This window comes from Schistocerca gregaria, chromosome 1 (genome assembly GCF_023897955.1).
Source record: "Schistocerca gregaria isolate iqSchGreg1 chromosome 1, iqSchGreg1.2, whole genome shotgun sequence".
Classification (NCBI taxonomy): domain Eukaryota; kingdom Metazoa; phylum Arthropoda; class Insecta; order Orthoptera; family Acrididae; genus Schistocerca; species Schistocerca gregaria.
This window is the reverse complement of record NC_064920.1, coordinates 857,749,006-857,775,727: the sequence shown is the minus strand read 5'-3', so window position 1 is coordinate 857,775,727 and position 26,722 is coordinate 857,749,006. Positions and strand designations below refer to the sequence as shown.

General features: G+C 38.0%; 1 protein-coding gene across 2 annotated transcripts in view; it reads right to left on the bottom strand.

Moving 5' to 3' along the window:
• Positions 1 to 209: 209 nt before the first annotated feature.
• The window catches only part of LOC126272750 (annexin B9-like), a 121,724-nt gene continuing 95,211 nt past the window's right edge, over positions 210 to 26,722 (bottom strand). For both annotated transcript variants that reach the window (XM_049975854.1, XM_049975864.1), the window contains exons 6-10: positions 23,835 to 23,914; positions 23,093 to 23,165; positions 16,895 to 17,068; positions 942 to 1,123; positions 210 to 776 (exon numbers count right to left, since the gene is read on the bottom strand). In XM_049975854.1, the coding sequence (XP_049831811.1) occupies positions 726 to 776; positions 942 to 1,123; positions 16,895 to 17,068; positions 23,093 to 23,165; positions 23,835 to 23,914 (560 nt within the window). In that variant the 3' untranslated portion in view covers positions 210 to 725. The remainder of the gene's footprint in view (positions 777 to 941; positions 1,124 to 16,894; positions 17,069 to 23,092; positions 23,166 to 23,834; positions 23,915 to 26,722) is intronic.

Below are 26,722 nucleotides of genomic sequence, written 5' to 3'. Positions count from 1 at the left end.
TGTGTGTGTGTGTGTGTGTTTTATAGAGGATAATTATTTAGATTTACTGAAAATATGTAGTGCAATGAAAGTCTTTTCAGATCCACTATATTTATGGCAACAACACATGAATGAAAAACACAGATTTCACTGATCAAAAATAGACCATCACGTTGCAAGTGAAAACTGCATTTGCATTAATTTATGGGATGCAAATTTTTGGCGTGCTGTTCAATGTATATGGAAACTTTATTATTACTATTGGTTATTTTTAATACATAAAAAGGAATAAAAATACAGTAGAGCTCAAGCAAGTGAATTATTTGCCTTACATAACCGTAGTGCATTTTGAACATTGTCACTTGTAGAGTACAATCTATTGTGCTCAACACTTTTTTTTCACTGAACTTTGAATTTAAGAATAACCTTATTTTAAGGTTTCTTTTTACTATCTGTTGAAGGAATGCCGTGAAAGGCACTGAACTGTATTGCGGAAAAATACACAAACTCTTCCTACATCTATAATATTCAAGCAATTGCTTAGCGAATTCAGATTTTAGGTACTAAATGTGGTAAATACATTTTATCAAAAATTCTTTGTAATTTAGTTAATAAAAATCTGTGGTACAGAGATTTATAAAAATGGCAAAATGTGATAACCATCCTTAAATGTACACATGGAAGCTCAGATAACTGTTTTACAAATCACTGCAGCTTACGTATACTTAAAAAAAAGTTTTAACAGTTCATGATACAAGTGCCAAAAGTGCTTTCTTGTAATCTCCTGATGTGTCACCCTGGAAGAAGAATGCAGCTATAAGTTCAAGAAGGTATGCAAGTGAATAACAAATGAACAATTCTAACACTATTTAAACACTAACTATTGAAACTACTACCAACAGATTTTGCATTGTGTTATGACTATGACAACACTAGTGGTATCAAAAAACTAAGCTACTTACTGAGATAAAGCTCTCCAATGTTTTTCCATAACGCTCCTGAAATGATTGCTTAATATCGGCCATATCCACTTCACATCGTGTGGCCGTAATCCTTATTAACGTTCTGTCTTTTGTACCAAGTCCAGCCATAGCATCGTGGAGCCTTTCAGCAAAGAATCCAGCTTTGTTTCGCACTGATTTCACTGTAGGTGTAGGAGAAGACCAAATTAGTAACAATTTATACCACGTAAGCACATGCACACAAAAAAGCAGAGACCTTTTGATTTTACGTCACTGAACTATATGTGTACTGTCTACTACTACTTTCAAAAGAATAAATATACTGCTATATAAATCTATTCACCCTAGCTTATCAAAATCAAAACAAAATCTTCTAAATCTGGAAATCTGTGAAATCAAACAACTATATTACAACAATTACATGGTGATGGTAGATAATCTTTAGTGTACAGTCTTACACTACCAGTGTACTGTGTTCTCTCTATGGGTCCTGTGAAACTGTTACGATGTGTGTTCCAATTGACTGGCCTACAGCAACTCTAATTTAACATACGATAAGCCTCATATCAACATTTTCACTTCTGTCATGAGATTTTTTAGGAGACTTGAGTGGGAGTCCAAGGGCATTGACAAAAAAAAGAAAGAAAGAGCACTTACAGAAACAAAACTTGGGAAAGGATTTTAAGAATCCATCATATTCTTCAAAAATCAACAAGAGAAGAAGGTACACACTAGAACTGACAGCAGAGAAGGGGAAATATCAAGTGGTTTACATTGTGATATGACAAAAGTTAAAGAAACATCCATTGAATGTAAGGAACACTAAAGTTATATACACAGAAAACTAACAACCTAGTTATGGAAAATAATTAAGAAATTCACAGATCAAAAACAGTTGTTACCTTAGGAAGTGTGAAAAACAGCACAGTGGAATCATTTGCACTTGCTTCATTCTGTTCCTTTACATAAATATATGGTTTGACTCTGAATGCTTCTGGCAAGAGGCTACCTGCATAGCTATTTGCCACCAAAGCAGTATCAAACCTGTTCCAGTGGTATCTGGAGTGTTCACTCTTTTAGAGTAAATTCATGTGAAAGAGAGCTGCAGAGTAATATGGTTACAGTTGAAACACAAGGAAATGGGAAGGTAGATTAAATTTCAGCAGACTTCTTGTGCAGGGCCTATATCATAACATCAAATGGCAAGCACTGAAAGTGAATGGATTCATCTTGATGACTACAAACAGATATACTACTGTAGAACCAATAAAAAGAAAGTGGGAAGGGGGTTACATATGGAGAGAAAAATAATAATGGAGTTTGCACTCTTCAGGTTATTGCAAATTGTATCTAACACCTCAGAGGACAGTACCAATACTGGAGCAGAAAAAAGAAGCCTATACTGCTGACAGTTTACAAATCATTGGCAGAAAATATATTAACATTCATAATGCAACTAGAAACAGTTTTTAATAATGTCATGCAAGCTTAACTAGAAGATTTTTGTTTTTAGAGACTTTAACCTTGATTTTCTGTCAGTTTTGACCAGGGCATAGAGGAGTTCGTGTCCACCTTTAGATTATTTTCCACAGTTAAAGTCTCTCTCAGGCATGAAGGACACAGTCCACCAGCTATTGTCAGTTTGTTTGTAGAACCAACAACCTGTTGTGATTGATCTCTAAAAACAATTGCAGATTCATCTGCACCTGAAGGTCAAACGTTAACAATGAGATTACTTGTTGCGACCTCCTTGGCAGATTTGTTGCAAATACACTTTTGGAGTGCTACTGCGTAATGCAGGATCCTCACTAGATAGAATTAACTGAATATATCAAGAAAGTCCGAAGATGTCAAGCATGTTTTGTATTATCAAGAAATAGAGGAGAGTGTACTGCAGACATGATACACGATTTGGGGTGGACAGTGTAAAACACACGTTTCTTGTTGCAGCAGCATCCTCTCATAAAATTTCAATCACCAACTTTCTCCTCCAAATGAGATTTTCACAATAAAATAAGGGCAATCAGGGCTTGTACAGGTTTTCTATACAGGTTTTCTTTACACTGTTCAAGAGTGGAATAATAAAGACATACTGAAGGTGGTTCAATGAACCCTCTGCCATGCACTTAAGCATGATTTGTAGAGTATCCATGTTGATGTAGATGAGTTTGCTGCTGGATAACAGAGAGGGTGTATGTGTCCCAGGAGAACAGGGAACTCCGGGGGGGGGAAACAGGAAATTTTCCATCCAGGAGAAAACTGGGAAAAACTTGGGAAACTTTTAGATCTCCAGGAATTTTTCATTGTTTTACTTTTCAATTAAATTTTTGTAATTTTGACTGCTAAGAACTTTTACTCTAGTAAAGAATTTTACTATATCCTGTTATTGCATAATAATACTGCAACATTAAAGGAAACAAGAGGAAAAACAAAATAAAACAAGTTGCAAAGGAAATGTGCCATTAAAACAACAAAACACAGTGCATATACTATGTAATGCTTCATAACAACAAACTGTGATGTCAGAACTATTTACATTATGTTTGTTTGAGCTGTTGCCAGCGGGTTCATGCACATGGGCAGCTGAGTCAACATGATAAGCACCTACTCCCTCTTCATGCTACTTGATGTGGGGCTGGTAGTCATTTCAGCAGTAGCAACAAACTGCAGATGCTACCTGGAAAAATTTTCTTATAAACCCAAGCTTCTCCACATGACCCACATTTACATTTCATGATTTTGCTGTTTCTTCTTTGTTTAAAGCCTTCCAGTCACTCTAAAATAAAACTGATTTCTGTGGCCAGGAGCGATAAAGTGAATTGAAATACACTGACATAATTGTGGAAGTTATTTGCAATTTTATGATTTTATTTTATTTCAACATTTCTGGCAGTCCAGTAAATATTGCCTTGCAGAACAATGAAGTTATTTCAGTCTGTTTGCTACAGAAATATGGTCTTTATTAATCTTTTCTGCAGAGGCAGTCACAATTTATTTGAAACCACGTGTTTCATTCCCCACTAATGACTAGTTTCAACTGTTCACTGAATTTCAGGTGCACATTTTCATCTTCTGGCACACATGGCCAATGTGGGGGTTAATTTGCACCTTTTTGAAATCTTAAAGGAAAAATTTTAGGTAAATGTGAATAATTTTATTTTGATGTTTTATTTACCTCTCTTTACCTTTTTTCTTTGAACTTTACTTTTTTTGAAAGATGGAATGTAAGAAAACAAACTTTCACATTTTTAACTTAATTTTTTTACTTACTTTGAATTAAAATTTTAGGTATGTGAATTACTGTAATTATGCACATTTACTGTAATGATTTACCTCCATTTGCCTCTTATTTTCTCTTAATTTCATATGAATTTTATAATAGAATTTATAATTTTTATGTGAAAAAAGTGAGCTAAAAATTAGAATTTGGGACAGTGGAAGGAAACTGTAGGTACATGTTAACTTTTAAAAAGTAAGCTCCATGAATCTGGACATACAAGTCTGCATTTGAAGCCAAATTATGCATTTTAGTATACTTTATGAAATTTGGATGCTCTTCGAGTATCCTTAAATGCCCTATTTCTTTTATAACATAATGTAAGAAGATCTCATGATGGTATATACATACAAATACTTGGGCTTCCTGCACTACCACAGTTGCGAATTTGACTATACTTTCATAATACAAAGGTATGCAATGTATTGTAATACAAAAGTATGCAGCATACATTGTAACGAAACAAGCTGTATTGGGTCATGTGGGGTATCCGATACAGTAGGTTATGTAGTATGTGATAAAAGCTAAAACAGATGTGGGTAGTGCGTAAGGACACTTGATGAATAAAGTCACCTAGTGCAACAGTGTGAAATAGTTTTAACGAAAACATTGAACTGTGTCACAGACCAGTAAATGTATGTTCTTAATCAGATGAAGTAATGTACAGTTAGGATAAGTCATTATCACTTAGATACAAATTCTGGATGTTTTGAAGAGAAAGAACAAGTTCTGAAATTAGTGTTAATAGTGTCTAAATGTTAGTAACCCTTTTCATTCAGGGTTGTAATTATAATTTAATTATTAAAATTCATTGTTTACCATAATGCAAATTAACTGTGTAAACTATTAATTTTGGAAAACCTTAATATTTATGTATCTTTGCAAGTCAGGACAACATTCTTACAGAAATCACCAACTAAAAATTTGTAATTATACTCGTAATGAATGTTTCTGGAACAGTCTATAGAGAAATTTGGTGCAATGTTCACATATTACGAAAACTAGCGAAGAGTCAAACTGGAGATATAACCCGATTCAGAAAGACAATTCGTATCATAAATAATGTTAGACGAACGATCCATTAATTTCTTTGTAATACGATTTAAAGATTTGAGTGCATAATTATTCTATATTTTTAGCCTTCAAATGTTGTGAAAAGCCATTTTGGACTTTTAATTGTAATTTTGGTGTTTTAGAAATATTACCAGCTCAAAAATGTTTCATAAAATTGCATAATTACATGAAGATATTCAAGAATGTTCTGGACTGAATAATGAAAACTTAACTGTTAAATGTATGTATGTTTCAAGATTGCACTTGTAAAAGATCGTTAATTTTGCAAATATGCATCATCATTGTACTCGTTTTAATTTCTACTAAAACTCTGAAATGTCAGTTTTTGCTGGATTAACTTATTAAAATTGTAACCTCAAACATGAAATGACATAATAATGTCAAAGAATGCAACTGTTAAAAGATGTATAAATACACCTTGTCCAAAGCTTTGGTGTGGAGTGCAGCTGGAGTATTGTCTGGTGAGTTCTGGTTCCTGTAAACTTGTGACACGAGTTATCAACAAATTAATTTGTGTACGTCTGGTAGTGAGCAAATTTATCACCTCCAAAAACATAAAACATGGCATGATCAACTGTACTATGTTATCCATGAAATGATGGAATTGCTTTGTTAGATTTGGTGAATGGAGCTGGTATGAGAAGTTATGTTAGATTTGACATGAGAGCTGGGCTTCTGGACTGTTACATTTTAATGTGCTGCTGCACATTAAAGATGTTTCCAAAATGCTTTTTTTGGGAGGGAGGTTTTGTTTCGTGAAGTGCCGAGAAACTCTACACCAGTGTATAAACCCTTAACCAATGTAAAGATTGGTATGTTTTATAGTTTTGAGGATGTCGCACAATATTTCATCATCACAAATGTTCAAGATCAGATGGTGGTAGTTGCTCTAATCACTGCCACAAAATGCAATTGGTGATACTCGCGCAGCAGTGTGAAAAATTTACTGGGGTCACAAACAATAATTACGCATGCATGGGGAAGCAATTATAGTTGGAGGAAAGCAGCATTTACAGTGCTCTACATCTACATCCATACTCCACAAGCCACCAGACGGTGTGTGGCGGAGGGTACCTTGAGTACGTTTATCGGTTCTCCCTTCTATTCCAGTCTCTTATTGTTCATGGAAAGAAGGATTGTCGTCGGTATGTCTCTGTGTGGGCTCTAATCTCTGATTTTATCCTCATGGCCTCTTCGCGAGATATATGTAGGAGGGAGCAATATACTGCTTGACTCTTTGGTGAAGATATGTTCTCGAAACTTTAACAAAAGCCCTTACCGAGTTACTGAGCATCTCTCCTGCAGAGTCTTCTACTGGAGTTTATCTATCATCTCCGTAACACTTTCGCTATTACTAAATGTAATGAAGCGCGCTGCTCTCCATTGGATCTTCTCTATCTCTTCTATCAACCCTATCTGGTACGGGTCCCACACTGCTGAGCAGTATTCAAGCAGCGGGCGAACATGCATACTGTAACTTACTTCCTTTGTTTTCGGATTGCATTTCCTTAGGATTCTTCCAATGAATGTCTGGTATCTGCTTTACCGACGCTCAACTTTATAAGATGATTCCATTTTTAAATCACTCCTAATGTGCACTTGTTATCAAGAGAAAGAAAACTGGCGTTCTACGGATCGGAGCGTGGAATGTCAGATCCCTAAATCAGGCAGGTAGGTTAGAAAATTTAAAAAGGGAAATGGATATGTTAAAGTTAGATATAGTAGGAACTAGTGAAGTTCGGTGGCAGGAGGAACAAGACTTTTGGTCAGGCGAATAAAGGATCATAAATACAAAATCAAATAGGAGTAATGCAGGAGTAGCTTTAATAATGAATAGGAAAATAGGAGTGCGAGTAAGCTACTACAAACAGCATAGTGAACGCATTATTGTGGCCAAGATAGACACAAAGCCAACGCCTACTACAGTAGTACAAGTTTATATGCCAACTAGCTCTGCAGATGATGATGAAATTGATGAAATGTTTGATGAGAGAAAAAATTATTCAGGTAGTGAAGGGAGACAAAAATTTAATAGTCATGGGTGACTGGAATTCGGGAGTAGGAAAAGGGAGAGAAGGAAACATAGTACGTGAATATGGATTGGGGCTAAGAAATGAAAGATTATATAATGGTAAGACAGAGATTTAGGAACCAGATTTTAAATTGTAAGACATTTCCAGGGGCAGATGTGGACTCTGACCACAATCTATTGGTTATGAACTATAGATTAAAACTGAAGAAACTGCAAAAAGGTGAGAATTTAAGGAGATGGGACCTGGATAAACTGAAAGAACCAGAGATTGCACAGAGTTTCAGGGAGAGCATAAGGGAGCAATTGACAGGAATGGGGGAAAGAAATACAGTAGAAGAATGGGAAGCTTTGAGGAATGAAATAGTGAAGGCAGCAGAGGATCAAATAGGTAAAAAGACGAGAGCTAGTAGAAATCTTAAGGGTAACAGAAGAAATACTGAATTTACTTGATGAAAGGAGAAAATACAAAAATGCAGCAAGTGAAGCAGGCAAAAAGGAATACAAACATCTCAAAAATGAGATCGACAGGAAGTGCAAAATGGCTAAGCAAGGATGGCTAGAGGATAAATTTAAGGATGTAGAGGCTTATCTCACTAGGGGTAAGATAGATACTGATTACAGGAAAATTGAAGAGACCTTTGGAGAAAAGAGAACCACTTGAGTATGAACATCAAGAGCTCAGATGGAAACCCAGTTCTAAGTAAAGAAGGGAAAGCAGAAAGGTGGAAGGAGTATATAGAGGGTCTATACAAGGGCGATGTACTTGAGGACAATATTATGGAAATGGAAGAGGATGTAGATGAAGATGAAATGGGAGATACGATACTGCGTGAAGAGTTTGACAGAGCACTGAAAGACCTCAGTCAAAACAAGGTCCCGGGAGTAGACAACATTCCATTAGAACGAACAAAACTCTACCATCTGGTGAGTAAGATGTATTAGATAGGCAAAATTCCTCAGACTTAAAAAAGAATGTACTAATTCGATCCCCAAAGAAAGCAGGTGTTGACAGATGTGAAAATTACCGAACTATCAGTTTAATAAGTCACAGCTGCAAAATACTAACACGAATTCTTTACAGACGAATGGAAAAACTGGTAGAAATTGGCCTCGGGGAAGATCAGTTTGGATTCCGTAGAAATGTTGGAACACATGCAGCAATACTGACCCCCACGACTTATCTTAGAAAAAAGATTAAGGAAAGGCAAACATACATTTCTAGCATTTGTAGACTTGGAGAACGCGTTTGATAATTTTGACTGGAATACTCTCTTTCAAATTCTGAAGGTGGCAAGGGTAAAATACAGGGAGCGAAAGGCTATTTACAATTTGTACAGAAACCAGATGGCAGTTATAAAAATGGAGGGGCATGAGAGGGAAGCAGTGGTTGGGAAGGGAGTGAGACAGGGTTGTAGTCTCTGCCCGATGTTATTCGATCTGTATATTGAGCAAGCAGTGAAGGAAACAAAAGAAAAATTTGGAGTAGATATTAAAATCGATGGAGAAGAAATAAAAACTGAGGTTTGCCGATGACATTTTAATTCTGTCAGATACAGCGAAGGACTTGGAAGAGCAGTTGAATGGAATGGACAGTATCTTGAAAGGAGAGTATAAGATGAACAACAACAAAAGCAAAATGAGGATAATGGAATGTAGTCGAATTAAGTTGGGTGATGCTGAGGGAATTAGATTGGGGAATGAGACACTTAATGTAGTAAAGGAGTTTTGCTATTTGGGGAGAAAAATAACTTATGATGGTCGATGTAGAGGGGATATAAAATGTAGACTGGCAATGGCAAGGAAAGTGTTTCTGAAAAAGAGAAATTTGTTAACATAAAGTATTTATTTAAGTGTCAGGAAGTCTTTTCTGAAAGTATTTGTATGGAGTGTAGCCATGTATGGAAGTAAAGCATGGACGATAAATACAGGGCTATTACAAATGATTGAAGTGATTTCATAAATTCACTGTAGTTCCATTCATTGACATATGGTCACAACACACTACAGACACGTAGAAAAACTCAAAGTTTTGTACGGCTGAAGCCGCACTTCAGGTTTCTGCCGCCAGAGCGCTCGAGAGCGCAGTGAGACAAAATGGCGACACGAGCCAAGAAAGTGTATGTCGTACTTGAAATGCACTCACATCAGTCAGTCATAACAGTGCAACGACACTTCAGGACGAAGTTCAACAAAGATCCACCAACTGCTAACTCCATTCGGCGATGGTATGCACAGTTTAAAGCTTCTGGATGCCTCTGTAAGGGGAAATCAACGGGTCGGCTTGCAGTGAGCGAAGAAACAGTTGAACGCGTGCAGGCAAGTTTCACGCATAGCCCGCGGAAGTCGACGAATAAAGCAAGCAGGGAGCTAAACGTACCACAACCGACACTTTGGAAAATCTTACAGAAAAGGCTAAAGCAGAAGCCTTACCGTTTAAAATTGCTACAAGCCCTGACACCCGATGACAAAGTCAAATGCTTTGAATTTTCGGCACGGTTGCAACAGCTCACGGAAGAGGATGCGTTCAGTGCGAAACTTGTTTTCAGTGATGAAGCAACATTTTTTTCTTAATGGTGAAGTGAACAGACACAATGTGCGAATCTGGGCGGTAGAGAATCCTCACGCATTCATGCACCAAATTCGCAATTCACCAAAAGTTAATGTGTTTTGTGAAATCTCACGGTTTAAAGTATACGGCCCCTTTTTCTTCTGCGAAAAAAACGTTACAGAACACTTATCTGGACATGCTGGAAAATTGGCTCATGCCACAACTGGAGACCGACAGCACCGACTTCATCTTTCAACAGGATGGTGCTCCATCGCACTTCCATCATGATGTTCGGCATTTCTTAAACAGGAGATTGGAAAACCGATGGATCGGTCGTGGTGGAGATAATGATCAGCAATTCATGTCATGGCCTCCACGCTCTCCCGACTTAATCCCATGCGATTTCTTTCTGTGGGGTTATGTGAAAGATTCAGTGTTTAAACGTCCTCTACCAAGAAATGTGCCAGAACTGCGAGCTCGCATCAACGATGCTTTCGAACTCATTGATGGGGACATGCTGCACCAAGTGTGGGAGCAACTTTATTATTGGCTTGATGTCTGCCGAATCACTAAAGGGGCACATATCTAACATTTGTTAATGCCTAAAGAAACTTTGGGTTTTTGTATGTGTGTACAAAGCATTGTGAAAATATCTCAAATAATAAAGTTATTGTAGAGCTGTGAAATCGCTTCAATCATTTGTAATAACCCTGTAGTTTAGACAAGAAGAGAATAGAAGCTTTCGAAATGTGGTGCTACCAAAGAATGCTGAAGATTAGATGGGTAGATCATATAACTAATGAGGAAATGTTGAATAGGGTTGGGGAGAAGAGAAGTTTGTTGCACATCTTGACCAGAAGAAGGGACCGGTTGGTAGGACATGTTCTGAGGCATCAATGGATCACCAATTTAGCATTGGAGGGCAGCGGGGAGGGTAAAAATCGTAGAGGGAGACCAAGAGATGAATATACTAAGCAGATTCAGAAGGATGTAGGCTGCAGTAGGTACTGGGAGATGAAGAAACTTGCACAGGATAGAGTAGCATGGAGAGCTGCATCAAACCACTCTCAGGACTGAAGACAACAACAACAACAACAACAACGTGTACTCCCAGATAATTTATGAAATTAACTGCTTCCAGTTGCTGACCTGCTATATTGTAGCTAAATGATAAGGGATCTTTCTTTCTATGTATTCACAGCACATTACACTTGTCTACATTGAGATTCAATTGCCATTCTCTGCACCATGCATCAATTCGCTGCAGATCCTCCTGCATTTCAGTACAATTTTCCATTGTTACAACCTCTTGAAATACCACAGCATCATCCGCAAAAAGCCTCAGTGAACTTCCGATGTCATCTACAAGGTCATTTATGTATATTGTGAATAGCAACAGTTCTACGACACTCTCCTGCGGCACACCTGAAATCACTCTTGCTTTGGAAGACTTCTCTCTATTGAGAATGACATGCTGCGTTCTGTTATCTAGGAACTCTTCAACCCAATCACACAATTGGCCTGATAGTCCACATGCTCTTTGTTCATTTAACGAGTGTGGGGAAGTGTAACACCTTGCGGAAGTCAAGAAACACGGCATCTACCTGGGAACCTGTGTCTATGGCCCTCAGTCTCGTGGACGAATAGCGCGAGCTGGGTTCCACACGATCGTCTTTTTCGAAACCCACGCTGATTCCCAGAGTAGATTTCTAGTATCCAGAAAAGTCATATTCGAACATAATAAGTGTTCCAAAATTCTACAACTGATAGACGTTAGGGATATAGGTCTATAGTTCTGCCCATCTGTTTGACATCCCTTCTTGAAAACGGGAACGACCTGTGTTCTTTTCCAATCCTTTGGAACGCTACACTCTTCTAGAGACCTACAGTACACCGCTGCCAGAAGGGGGGCAAGTTCCTTGCGTACTCTGTGTAAAATTGAACTGGTATCCCATCAGGTCCGGCGGCCTTTCCTCTTTCGAGTGATTTTAATTGTTTCTCTATCCCTCTGCCGTCTATTTCGATATCTACCATTTTGTCATCTGTGCGACAATCTAGAGAAGGAACTACAGAGCAGTCTTCCTCTATGAAACTGCTTTGGAAAAAGACATTTAGTATTTCGGCCTGTTTCAGTACCAATTTGGTCACAGAGTGTCTGGACATTTTATTTTGATCCACCTACTGCTTTGACATAAGACCAAAATTTCTTAGGATTTGCTGCTAAGTCAGTACATACAACTTTTCTTTCGAATTCATTGAACACCTCTCGCATAGCCCTCCTCACTCAGTTGGTAGAGCACTTGCCCGCGAAAGGCAAAGGTCCCGAGTTCGAGTCTCGGTCCGGCACACAGTTTTTATCTGCCAGGAAGTTTTAGATTAGTCTTTGAAAGGAGAGGAGGAAACCAAAAGGTAATGGATCAACGTTGAACACAGTCCTACAATAAGAAGCGGAGGTATGCCTGTGTGTTGTGTTGCAAATGAATGGATCTGAAGCCAAGCACATGAAACCTGAAGATGTTCATTTTAGTGAAAATGTTGAAAAAAATTCACTTAGATCACCTAATAAGAACAGACATAATTCTTGCAATGCCGGCATCTGCCATAAAATATCTAGGTATATCTATCCAGAGCAGCTTTCAGTGGAAAGACCACATAAAACGAGTAGTGGAAGAAGCACATGCCAGACTCAGATTCATCGGAAGAATCTTAAGGAAATGTAACTCATCCATGAAAGAAGTGGCTCATAAGGCACTTGTTTGCTCGATTCTTTAGCACTGTTCGTGTATCTGGGATCCCTATCAGGTAGGACTGATAGAGGGGAGAGAGAGGATCCATTAAAGAGCTGTGCATTTTGTCATGGGATCATTTAACTGAAGAGAGAGCATTATGGAGATGCTGAAACTCCACTAGCACCTGTTACAAAAGAGTCATCGTGCATCACAGATTTACTATTTTGAGTTTTGGGACAGCACTTTTCAGGAGGAGTCAGACAACATATTACTTCCCCTCACATACATCTCGTGTATTGACCACGAGGAGAAAATTCGAGAAATTAGAACCAGTACAGAGGCTTACCAACAATTGTTCTTCTCACGCGCTATTCACGAGTGGAACAGGGTTGGAGGGATCGGACAGTGGTACCAAAAGTACCCTCCACCACACACCATTAGGCAGCTTGGGAGTATGAAGTAGATGTAATAGTACTGAAAATACCTCGGCATTGTGACTTAATAGAATAATCATGTGTGCACACTGAAATAACTAAAGATAATGGGTATTTTGAATCAATCTGCAAACAATTTAAAAGTTTAGCACTGGTTGATGTTAAGGATTGTATTACTTTAAATCATCCATCTGAACAACTGCAATTGTCTAAGAGTTTTCCATGCAAGACGTAGTCAGAAATTAGTTAGTAAAGACTTTGTTGATCCAAAAAAATAGTGTGGTGTGTAATGAACTAGCCTGCTTTAGCAAGTCAGGCAACATGATGTCCAAACTCTCAGAAACAGATCAGGGAAATGTATAAGCCTGGATATACTAGTCTTTGTCAAACAAAGAACACCAGAACATAGTAAAACAAAAAGTGGACGCAGTATGAACACTACCTCCCTGCAGTAAAAACAAGCTAATTTTGTTACACATAAATTTGCAGTTCTTAAAAGTAACATTACTGAATTGCAGTTCTGGCCAGACAAAATTAATTGCAGCGTTCTCTGTGTGAATGGACACTGGACTAAAAGTACAGTAACACACTTTTTTACCATTTGGTTGCTCATTGGCAAGAAGTTACTGCAGACCAAGCATTGCTCAAGATGAAGTGTGTGTCTATATCTAGATCAGGCTAAGATCAGTGTACAATGATTCAGCGTTTAATGAAATTAAGCGTATTGGGAAGCTCACATGGGCAAGTATTAGAGATTTTTTTTCTTTTTACATCTCAAGAGTCTCTAAAGTAAAGTGAAAAATAATGTTAGTATATTGCATCAGAGTATCAGGGATTTTTTTAGATGATCTTGTCTGTTTAGAAGATTTACAAACTGAGGGTGGAACAGACATAGTATGCCTGTCTGTACATTACACAGTCATATATATGGAAAAGGTAAATGGAGGATATAAACTTTCAGCACATGTAAGTAGACACACTATGGAGAGACAAACTGCCATATATCTTAAAATGTACCGTAGTGTGGAAAATTTACAACTAAAGAAATGTGTAGAGCAACATATAGAACCATGTGCATGTGAGCTGAAACTAAGTAACTGTACTTTTATAATTGTAGCTTTGGAGGTCCCCACTGGGAAATTTTCAGCTAATTCCGATTCTTTTTTGTGCTATTTGCCAGACACAAGGAGGTAAATTATTATTTGTGGGGATTTCAACATAGATTCTCTGAAACAGTCAAATAGAAAGCTTGACCCTGAAGTATTACTTCGTTTTTTCAATTTGAAGTCAGTCTTGGATGGTACAGGAAAGCAGCACACTGGAAGATAATATTTTTATAGACCAAGATAAATCTAACAAAACAAAAAAATTTCCTGTTAAGAATGGTCTCTCACATCATGACCCAAAGCTAGTTATAGTATGTGACATGGCACCATTCAGTGATGCAAAACAAGTTCTCAAAATAGCATTTTCAATTATGCTTTAACATTTGCAAATTTTAGGGAAACCTTGCAGCAGTTAGAGCGGGATGAGGTGTACAGGGAACATGAGTATAATTTAAAATTTAACCTATTCCATGATACCTTTGTGAGTATATTTGAGAACAGTTTCCGTAAGTGAGATATAATTGTACGAAACCATCTCAAAAGCCATGGCTTACTAAAGGGATAAAAACAACTTGCAAACAAAAGGGAAATGTATCATAGCTAGGAGGAGTAATGATCTAGAAACAAACATTAAGAAATGTTATTAAAAAGTTAGATTAGCATCTCTGATAATAAAATTAAAATAATCTGGAATGTTGTCAAAAGGGAAACAGGACAACCAAGAGCACAGGAAGACTGTGCTTCTATCAAACCCAACTAAAAGTTTGTTAAGTGAAAGAAGAAGAAGATATTTTTAATAACCATTTTTAAGTGTTTTACAGAAAATAGGATCCAACTAGTCATTAGGAAATGCAAGACTGTATGTGAAAGAGGCAATATATATGCAATTTGATAACACTGAAATTAAACCCACTTCTACTGAAATTAAGAAAATAACAAATTCACACACTCACAAGTAGAAGCTTGCATGGAATTTATGGTGTTTCCAACAGACTACTACAAACTTGTTTCCAACAGATAAGTAGGATTCTGAGTCACATATGTAATAGCTCACTGAAAAAGGGCATTTTTTGAGGCAGACCAAAATATGCTATTGTAAAAAGAAAAGGGCCAGATCTGACAATGGTTATGAAAGAAACTGGTATCGTGTATTACATTTATGGTAAGCTTTCAATTTTTTGTCACATGGGACTATTGCAAAGAAACTAGACTACTAAGGTTTGTAGATCAAGTTACAACTTACCTAATCAAGAGGCAACAATTAATGCATGACAACAAGTACATGTCAAAACTAAGGAAAATTAAGAGAGAACTCCCCTAGGAAATTAAGAAAGAACTCCCCTAGGCTCTGTCCTTGGGCCACCCCATTTTTACTATGTATGTTAATCGCTTCTTAAAGTGTATGGTATGCAAAAATGTTCTATATGCTGATATGAATATGATTTCTACTGGTGAAAATATGCAGGTAGTTTTAGACAAAAATAAGGTACTACTTGGAAAAGTAATCAATGGCATAAAGTTAACCATCTATGTATAAATGAAATGAATACAGAGGAACTATTTTAATCTAAATGCTCAACAAGAAGAAAGTTTCACACTGTTGCAGTTCAATAGACCAAAGACTCTAGGAGTAAGAATACAAAATATTTAACTGGTAAATGTGCACTTATGATTTTTCTGATATATAAATTGAGGTTTCCTCTCGATAAAAAATTGCTGATTCTGTGCTACCATGCATTCTTTCATAGAGAGTTTCAGCAAGGAGCACTGTCATGGGGAAATTCTCTATGTAAAAACTGTTTTCAGATGGCTCACAAAACCGATCAGGTGTATTCAAGGATTGGGTCTAGAGAAGCCTGTAAAAAAACTTAAGTCAACTCTATACTTAACACTCCCAAGCCTTTATACGAGCCCCTCCATATCCACACCCAATGACACCTGTGGGCTGAGGATGACAGTGGCCGGGCGGTACCATTGGGCTTACATATAAAATATACAGAAATTTGTGCCAAGAATGGATGTACATATGCACCGTACCACGAACAACTACATGCTAAACATAATGTATTCAAGCCTGTCGCTGATAAATAATAGCCACAAACATCTAAATCTGAAGATGGCCAATGAACTGCCACAATTGGTAAAAATTGTCACTGCATGTAAATTTATGGTAGTTTTAGAAGTATGGTTTAAAAAAATGGCACATTATTCAGTGGAAGAATACTTTCAAAGTGACTAAGGACATATATAATTGGGGGACATCGTCCTTAATTGTAAGTAAGAGTGTCTTAGCTGTGTAATCACAATAAACTGTCTTTTACATAGAACTTAGACATACCATATACATAATGTTACATTGGAAGAAAATGTATTCACATTTCTGTAGTTAATATGCACATATGTAATGGAAGAGATGATGTATTTAGTTAGACATGATTGCGTATATTTTAGAATGTAAATTTTGTAATGAGAATAGTCAATTTGTAAATGTGTTAAAAACTGTATGCATTCAACTTCAATTGACAAAGCCAGCTGCATGGTGAACATGTTAAAAAGCCTAACAAACATACATCTGAACATCCATTTGTGCCTAAAAGCATAATATTGTCCAACCAGAAAGTTGTAGCCAATGGTAATCACAGTCACTCAATGATGGTAAACACAATATGGTTTCTACTACATTATGCTATACATAAAATTTACAGTTTTCTTAATTTCCTTTGAGCTGTCTAATTTTTCAATCCTTATCTCACCTATAGCCAATAATCCAGCTTCAATATCACCCGAAAATTCATTCTTGACAGCTTTTTCAAAATCATGACCAGTTATGCGCTCATACTCAATGAAGATTTGTCTCAGCTGTGGATAACTTCTAGAGCACAGAATAGCATTGAATGTTGACTCATCAGTCCCAAAGCGCAGCTCTCCTGCAAGAAAAACCATACAGTAAGAGGAATTTTAACAAATTTATGATTTCAGAAACACTAGATTATTCCTATTTTTTTTTTATAAACCAGTTCTAATTCTGAAAGTAGATGACAAACCTACTGATATTTTCACTTTTAACTTTATGGCAGAGGGGAAAGAAAACAGATCTCACCTTGGAATAAATTAGTGTCTTCAACAACACTAGTGACACTATTATATTAAATAGGTGTCCTTGTATACCATTTTCAATATACTTCACACGCTTAATGAAGTAACAAACCTTTGCTGGGCATTCAAAAGAATTTTATGGAATGACTTTTCTGTACAGTAAAACTTTGCTAACAGTAACAACTAAATCATTACTTATTAGTCTTAACTAGTTGTACTGTTACCCACCTGCAGAACAGTAACATGTATGCGGGACAAAGCCTACCAGCTGATTATCTCTACCTTCCAACATGTGACACAGTTTAAATTATTTATATTTAATGATATTGTAACCTGTATTCATAGACTTATTTGTCTATTTTATTATTTCTGATTCAAATGATAAAACTACATTTTGTGTGTAAATTAAAAAAAAGGTCCATAGGTGTCCACAAGCAAAACATTAACAGTACCCCCTATGAATTTATTAGAGTTTTTGTACAAACAGCTATTCACCTTGCATGTGTAGCCGTACAAATGTCATGTCATCTCTCCAAGAGAAAGAAATATAAAACAATAGCTGTTTTTATAAACATTTTGTTTCTTCAATTGTGTACAACAACAGGAAATGATATACACAAAATCTCGAAACATCACGCTAAATGATAAAAAAAAAACAAAAAATGTAGTAACAGCGCGATGTGTGTGTGTGTGTGTGTGTGTGTGTGTGTGTGTGTAGTGTATACCTATCCTTTTTCCCCCATAACGTAAGTCTTTCCGCTCCCAGGATTGGAATGACTCTTTACCCTCTCCCTTAAAACCCACAGCCTCTCATCTTTCCCTCTCCTTCCCTCTTTCCTGAGGAAGCAATCACCGGAGGAAGCAATCACAGGTTGCGAAAGCTCGAAATTTTGTGTGTGTGTTTTTTATTGTGCCTATCTACCGGCGCTTTCCCGCTTGGTAAGTCATGGAATCTTTGCTTTTAATATATGCAACTACAAACAACTGACATGAAAACATGTACATAATGACATCTTTAGGCACCAACGATACGGCAATAAAATTTGACTCTTCACACACCCTCAATTTTTGCAGACAACTATAAATTAAGAATCGAGTCTTAAGTTCATGATTCTAGGACTGAAGTCCAACACATTCCTAGTGTTTTTGGGCAGAAGAACCTTTGTCAGTACATCAGCCATCGTATCTTCTGTTGACTGATATTTCAGTTTCAGCAGATACATTGTAGGGCTTAAAGTATGAAGTGCTGTTTGATGTTAATGTGTTTTAGCTTTGAGTGAAAAACTTATGTGCTAATAATTTTCCAGCTGTCACGAAACATAGTGATGTGACAGTATTCATAAACGCAACTCCTCCATTAATTCTGACTGTTGGATCACTTCCTCTGCTGCTTTGGTAAAGCTCATTTAATCTGCTTCAGCTGATTAAAGAGTTGTGGCACTCTACTTACGTTAACACCATGAGATTACTGATCTGGGAAAGATGAAGCTGTAGACTGAATGCTACTTCCTATCAGCATCTGCAAATCCAAAAATTCCTTCCTTATTCTTGATTTAGGCCAGTTTTTTATCCATGGTTCCTTTGAGATATCAAAGGATTCACTTAACCATTTGCCAAAGAATAAAATCATGGCTGAATTGCAACAGCTTTGCTTATTGACTACATAGAAAATGTCAGATCGAGTACCCATGACGATGCACAATGATGATCCAACCAGTCCTGTGAATGGACGACGATTAGCATGTCCTGCACTCACAGCTGTTGCTCCAACTTGCTCCCAGTCGCCGATGTAATAGGTGTGAAACTCCTGATATAGCCAGTTTGATGTGATGTAATTTTGTCGAAAGATTGCTTTTCTTTAATGGCACCCAAGTTCTCAACGTAATATGTGGCAGATAACTCATCCTTTATTTTTTTTTTTTTGGTCCTTTTTCGGTCTGCTTATGCAATTAAAAATTACCTACTTAAATAAGTAAGAAGACTGGATGGTTACATATAGTGCCTCTTAAGATATAGGGATCTGAACTTTTTGCACGAAAACCAGCTGATGTTAGGGTTGCATTTAACTCTGCATACCACTGTCTACCAGCTTGGCATAGCACATAAATGGCTTTGCTAAACTCACACACTTAATCACTATGTTTCAATGTCTGCAGTATGTCATTTGCCTTCTTCACTATGTGACTGTGTCTCCACATCTTTCATCTTTAGTAAAAATTTGGCCAAGTAAAGCTATTCAATAAATATTTGTGCGTAAATGTCACCACTGAGAAATATGGGGATATTCAGTTGTAAGATATGCATGTTTAATTTAACAAAGCTGTGTGTAGTCTAAATAACTATTCTTGGAGCAGCAAGTGTTTCTACAAAATCCACTCCAGGCCACTGGTTATATCCTCATGCAACTTTCCTTTTATTTGGCAGTTTGTCCAGGATAACGTTTTGACCCCAAGTACAAAGATGAGATAAGTAAGGATTCCTCTTCAGCCACCTTTCATCAGACACTTCTTTGGTTACACGATTTTGAATGTAGTTAGCTGTGTTGATGGCTTTGGTCCAAAATGATTGCCGTAGTCTTGACTCCAGAAGCATGCAGTGAGCTACTTCACCAACAAATGGTCTTTCATTTAACACAACTACTCTGCTCCAATGTCTGGACTGTTAGATACCACTGTATTCCAACCATTCTGAGGAGGAGTCCATTCTTTCGTTGCAGTACTCCTTACTGTTGTATGACAAAGTATCTAATTTTATGACAAGTGATTTTCAACTACGCTTTTGAATTCAACAAATCTGTCAAGAACTTCTCCTTAATGTCAAAGGAAACAGACATGGCACTGTCTGCTATGGTTGCTATAAGCACAACAAAAAAGTTTGCACTACCTTGAGATATTTCTCACAATGGCCCCCAGACATCAAAGTGCAGTTATGTCAGAAGTTCATTTGAGTTCCTTCTCATCTAATGAAGGGAGTGGATGTGATAAGACACTGCATCTAGTGAGATCAACATCACTCAATTTCAAACCTGTCACATATGGATTTTGCTCATATCTTTTGACTTCAGATGGTCTAACTGAGCATGCCATACTTGCGTATCACTTTTTGTAACTTTCAGCTTGGCACCAATGCATGCCTTTGGACTTTTTTCTTGTAAGTAAAACAAATTACCAAATCTGTTTGTGATCACTTTGACTTTACCGTAAGTATATTCCATTACTGCATAAATGTCACTGCATGGTAGTTGTCCACAACTTTTACCACTGAAATGAGATTGACTGAGCTTTGGCATGTAGAAAGTGGTTTCCAGCATTATGGAGTGACTGACTGCAGTTGTGATGTGTACATCACTTTTAGCTGTTACTTACATAATACTATTGTCTGCAAGCATTAAACTCCCTTATGCTTCTCTCACCACCCACACACCATAACATGGAGTCACAAAACCATGAAGCAAGGCTCACTCAGACGCCAATGGCCTTGCCACATTGGTAACACTGGTTCCCGTCATATTACCGACGACGTGGGCTAGAACTTGGATGGATGACCATCAGGTCTGCCGAGCACTGTTAGCAAGCAGAGTGCACTCCGCCCTTGCGAGGCAAACTAAGGTGCTACCTGATTGGAAGGTAGTACCTCTGGTCTCATAAAATGACATACGGCTGGGAGAGTGGTGTGCTGCCCACATGCCTCTTTGTATCCGCATCACACCTGTGGGCTGAGGATGATGCAGTGGACGGTCAGTACCGTTGGACCTTCATGGTCTGTTCAGACAGAGTTTAGTTTTTTTTTTAGGCTCATTCATACAGAAATAACAATGAGCTTTATCCACATTTTTGGCACCTATTACACTTAGTTTCTTGAAGAAGCACTTGCATCTTTGTATCCCTTCTTGTTACAAAAGCTGCATTTGTATGCTGAGTTTTTCCTTTTTTGTTTTGATTTTTGTTCTAATTTGTCACTATCCCACTCAGAACTTATTGGGTTTTCACAAAATGTTTACATGGTTGTTAAAACATTGCGCACTCTCAATTTGTGTTCTTCCAAGATTTTTAATTTACATATTGTAACATCTGGTAGATTATCAGAAGATTCAATAGCACATCTGAAGTAATTGTAGCTACCTGGAAAACTGAAGCAGCATTACAGACAATAAATTACGGTTTATTTTGGCATCTACTGCTTGTAACTTGTCCACAGCATCTAAGAATTCAGTAATCTGATGGGTCACTTCACTGCTAAGGTTGCATTTTGTTAATCATTAGGTGTTTGAGCACCACTGCTTCATGAACAGGTCTCTTGGATGCATAGATTGATTTAAGTTTAAGCTGCATCTGACGTGATGTACATTTTGCTTTAGCTTGGTGGCACTGGTGAACCAAATTAAGCCTGCTTTTACTTTTCCGTCTGCCACTAGCCTTACTTTCTATACAATTTCTATGGCAGAGAACATTTTTACCTTCATCAGACACTCCATGTTGCAGCAAGACTCCAGATATATACTCCCAGTAGCAGTGCCTTTAATTTTATTCTCCATGTGTCTTAATTATCACACAACAGCATTTCTGTTTTAACCCTGTGTACCAGTCATGTATGCCATACATGTCAAGTCAATGAACTTATTTCCCCACTTTTCATTTCATGAATTTAAGTTTTCATCTAATCAAAAAATGTTGTGTTTGCCTGTAACATAACATGGAGCACAAACTGTGGAATGAACTTTGGATAAAACACACACACACACACACACACACACACACACACACACAAAATGTAATTACAGGACAACTTTAATCCTAACTCACTGCATGGAGAATAACAGAACTATCAACAATTTACTTGAAAACATGCGCGCTGATATCTATTACATAGCAATAAAATTTGAATCTCAACAGAATGTGTGCCTTTTTTGTTAGTTTAGTCCTCCGAACTGATGAAGGATGTCTGCACTGCTCATGCACTCAGAAATGTCAGCTGGCAACAGAAGATGAGGGAAGAAAGTGCAGAACCTCTGACTCATCATGGTATCAACAGTGGAACCGATGAACTGGAAGCTGCCACCAATGCTGGCTCTTGACAGGGTCATAGCTGACGCATCTGCAGTCAGTTGAAAGGCTGTCCACAGAAGTGGCAACAACAGATTCCAACATAGCTGCAATGAAACACCAGAAGTCAGAAGTGGGCGGATGAAGGTGAAGAAATTCCAGCATCTGACAACTGCGAATCGGGGGGCAGAGTGTGGAAGACAAACCCTTCATGCCATTCCATCAGCTGGCAGCTAAACAAAGATGGAGATGTGTAAGACCTGAACTTTTAGAATCATGGAAGCCTGCATTGGTCCACCATGTGGAAGGAGATCACAAAATTCTGTAATGGTAAATTCACCACCAAAAAGGTTGAAAATGGCCATGATCTCCTTTCAGAAAGAGGAGGACTGGGAGGTGTCACAACTGGGGCAGACTGCCTACAGTCAGTCTTTCCAAATCGAGACCTCCTAAGCTTCCTAATAAAAAATAAAGCAGTCATAAAAACCACAATGGCAAGTACACGTAGATTTGGCACAGACAAAGGTACTGTCTCTACACCATGTTAACACACCACACACACAGCCTTTTCTTCATTTGTGTGATTATCTTGATGAAGTACATGAGCTTTACCTCCAGCACTATATATGATGCCACAATAAATAGTCACAAATATTAAGTGAGCAGAAGAGACAGTGGGAGTGGGAGAAGTATGATGATCAGATTGCACACTTTGGAGAAGAGAATCAATACCTTCTATGAAACAGAAACTTCTACTGACAAAGCAAAGCTTTTTATGCCTTTTAACTACAAAGTGGATAAAAATATTCTTACCTGCCCTGAGCAAAGCCTGAGCATCTCTGGCAGCAGCAGCCTGGTCAACTGAGTAATTCTCGTCACGATTCCCCTGTAGAAATTGCAAATATATATGTATTAAAAGAAACATATGGTCTTAAGAAAGATGAAAATAAATCCCCTTTAATAGCCACATAATCATTTAATTGTAATTTTTGAACAAAAATTACAATTAAGTTATTATTTTCAGTGACAATAATAAACATCATTGTCTACTTATTAAAATAAAATTTACTTTTCCTTTGGACAATATGAAATTTTATTCCACAGCATTAGCATCAACTAACCACTTAAGAGACAAAATTGCTATCCAGTATTTACATTTAGGATGCAGAATGTTTAGTACTGCCGACAGAACAAATAAAAGTTAAAGTGACAGTGCTATCTTATGCTATTATGCTATCTTAGCTTTTACACACACACACACACACACACACACACACACACACACACACACACAGAATCTGCTGCAGGCTTTTTCTTGGACTCTCTGGCTTTATATCAATTATGCTTTTGTCCATTAATTTATTAAATATACAATACAAACTGATTAATGCTGCCTGCCTCTGGCAGAAATACACTGAGTGTTGCAGTGGATGCAAATAAACTGACAATTTGTAAAGAATGGTTATACTTTTGCTATTACCATATTTTGTGACACTTTTTCATACATAAAACATTCTTTTGTGGACAAATATAATGAGTTACAACTTTAACATACCACACAGAGAGATCTCATGAGCCGTTTGAAGTGTCCTGAAGTGTCACTGGCCAAATCTTGTTCAAGAGAAGTCCTGTACACTGAAAATAAAACAGACTTTTTAATGATATGCCCAGAAATGGGGTTACAGATTTTTCAATAACTGAATACAAGCTTAAAATCAGAATTTTCTTTCATTATGACTATTTTTCAGTTCATATAATTATGCTACTAACCCATCTCTCAATTTACTATGGAACCACACAATAACATGGTGGCTACAGTTTCAGCACAACACCACTATTAACTTTTTGATTGCTGCATGTAAGTTTTCTACACACTTTATTGAGCACTAAATCACTGTCACCTACTCTGCTACCAGCACTTTGAACACAATTCACTTTGTGCAATTAAGACACCGAGTTACCCTTATGGCCTGTCTTACCCTTTGGTGAATATTTATTAGGTGCTGCCTGTGACCTCTTGTCATCTGAATTCTACCATCACCAAGCCTGAATAAACACAGTGGCTTTGAATATTTTTAAATTTTGAAGTTTTCCATAAATGAATTACTATACTAGCAAAGCAACAAAGATGGAGGCTCAATAATTTTGGAGTAAAAAAGGATTACTCAACAAACAGTATAAGTAGTGAAACATTGTCAAGCACACAAGAAAGAATGAAAATTTCTACATATGCAGTTACAGTGTGCCACTGAACACACTGCTTGTATGGCAACTTGGCAGGTGGGCTGCACTTGAGCATTGTCAGGTGGGAGGGAGAAAGAGGAGAGAAGAGGGATAACGGGTTTGGAGAGATGGCTGGTGGCTCAGAGGGAAGCAGGTGGTGTACAGCAAGGAGAGGTGGCAGTTACTTGGGCTATAAATGTGACACGCAGGCACCAGAGCCAGTTATGTGGTGCACAATGACATGCAAGCATGAATGGGGACTAGGTGACAGGTGACTGTTGGGTGGGGGGAGTGGGTGCATGTTCCGCCACTGAGTGGTGAAATCGGTTCTTTGCTGTAGTTGGGCCGTAGCCACTCATTCTGGTAGACAAGTGGTCGACAGTAATGCCCACTTAAAATGTTGTGCAGAAATTGCAGCAAAGCTGATAAATAGCATGGCTGCTTTCACAGGTGGACTATGTCTGATGGGTTATGATAAGTCTGTGATGAAACTACAGTAGGATGTGGGTGGGCGAATAGCACAGGATATGCATCAGCTTCTTCCTGGGAATATGACCATGTGCTGTGTGGCAATGGGTTGGGAGTGGCGTAGGGATGGACCAGTATACTGTGTAGGTTGGGTGGGCAGCAGAACAACACTGCACAAGAAGTGGGAAGGATCAGGATAGGATGTCCATTTCCAAGCATGTTTATGTATCAAGGCCCTGGTGAAGGGCTTCATGAGACCAGTGTACCGGGCATTCCCTCACAGGAAATGTGGAAATGTTCATCACTGCAGATACGCAGTCTACCAGTAGCCTGGCTAAATAGGAATAACATTTTTGTGTGGAGAGAGAGAGAGAGAGAGAGAGAGAGAGAGAGAGAGAGAGCTGTCAAAATGCAGCTGCTGTTGGTTAGTGAGCTTGATACGGATAAAGCCATTACAGTGGAGGTTGATGTCCAAGGTAGCGGCACATTGTGATGAGAAGTACTAGATAAAGTGGATGGGGGAGAAGGTGTTTAGGCTGAAGAGGAATGAGGATAGAGTGTCCTGGCCCTGTGTCCAGAACATGAAAATTTCCTCAATAAACATGAGACAGACAAGAGATTTGAAAATTTGGGAGACTGAAGATTTCCTCTAGATGTCCCATAGCCACAGTAGCTGTTCTGCAGACTTGTTTATATACCTTTCCATTGAAGGAGAAGTAGTTGTACCTGAAGATGTAATTGACAAGGTATATAAAGAATGTAGTAGTGGGTTTAGAGTCTAAAGGATGCTAGGAGCAGTAGTGCATGATAGCAGAAAGGCCACGAGCATGAAGGATGTTTATGTATAAGGAGTTGGCATCAACAATGATGAGATGGAATCCAAGGGGAAATAGGGTGGGGATGCTCTAGAATCAGTGAAAGAAATGGTTTTAAAGTCAGATGTGAGTTGCTAGGCTATGGGCATATGGCTGGAGGTGCTTGGTCAACGTGCACTGGGAGCACAGCAACCATCTGCAATGGGACATCCAGGACTGTTGGATTTATAGATTTCAGGAAGCATGTAGAATGTGGTTGCAGGAAGTCTATGGAGTGAGGAGGGATACAGATTCAGGGAAGAGGTTCTGAGAAGGGCCTATGATTTGAGTATGGATTGGAGGCTATGTAAGATTTCTGAGATGAGACCACTATCACAGAGTGTGCAGGTGAAGGGATCAGACAGTCTGTAGAAACTTTCTATCAGGTGATCACTACAATTCAAGAGATTAGTTGAACCTTTGTCTGAAAGGAGGATGACAAAACCAAGAACTCTCCCAAGAGATTAGTTGAACCTTTGTCTGAAAGGAGGATGACAAAACCAAGAACTCTCCCAAGAGATTAGTTGAACCTTTGTCTGAAAGGAGGATGACAAAACCAAGAACTCTCCAAGTCACAAACAGCTGTTTTTTCTGTTAAGAGGTCTGTGTTCTTGGGAAGGGACCTAGGGAAGTATGGTGAAGTGAAGTTGGATGTAAGAATTCTTTACATGTGACAACGGCATGGTTAGGTTGAAGGGCCGTGGTAGGATGGTAGTATGAATCTGGAGATTCAAAGTTCATTGTTGGGATTAGGTTGCTTTTGGTTGGAGGGATTGGTAGCAAAGAAGTGTTTCCACTGTAGGGATCAGAAGGAGAGTATGTCTTTGGTATGTCCAGCAGCACTGAGCTTTAGTGTGGGGCGCACAGTGAAGCTTTTGGATAGGACTGAAAGTTCCCT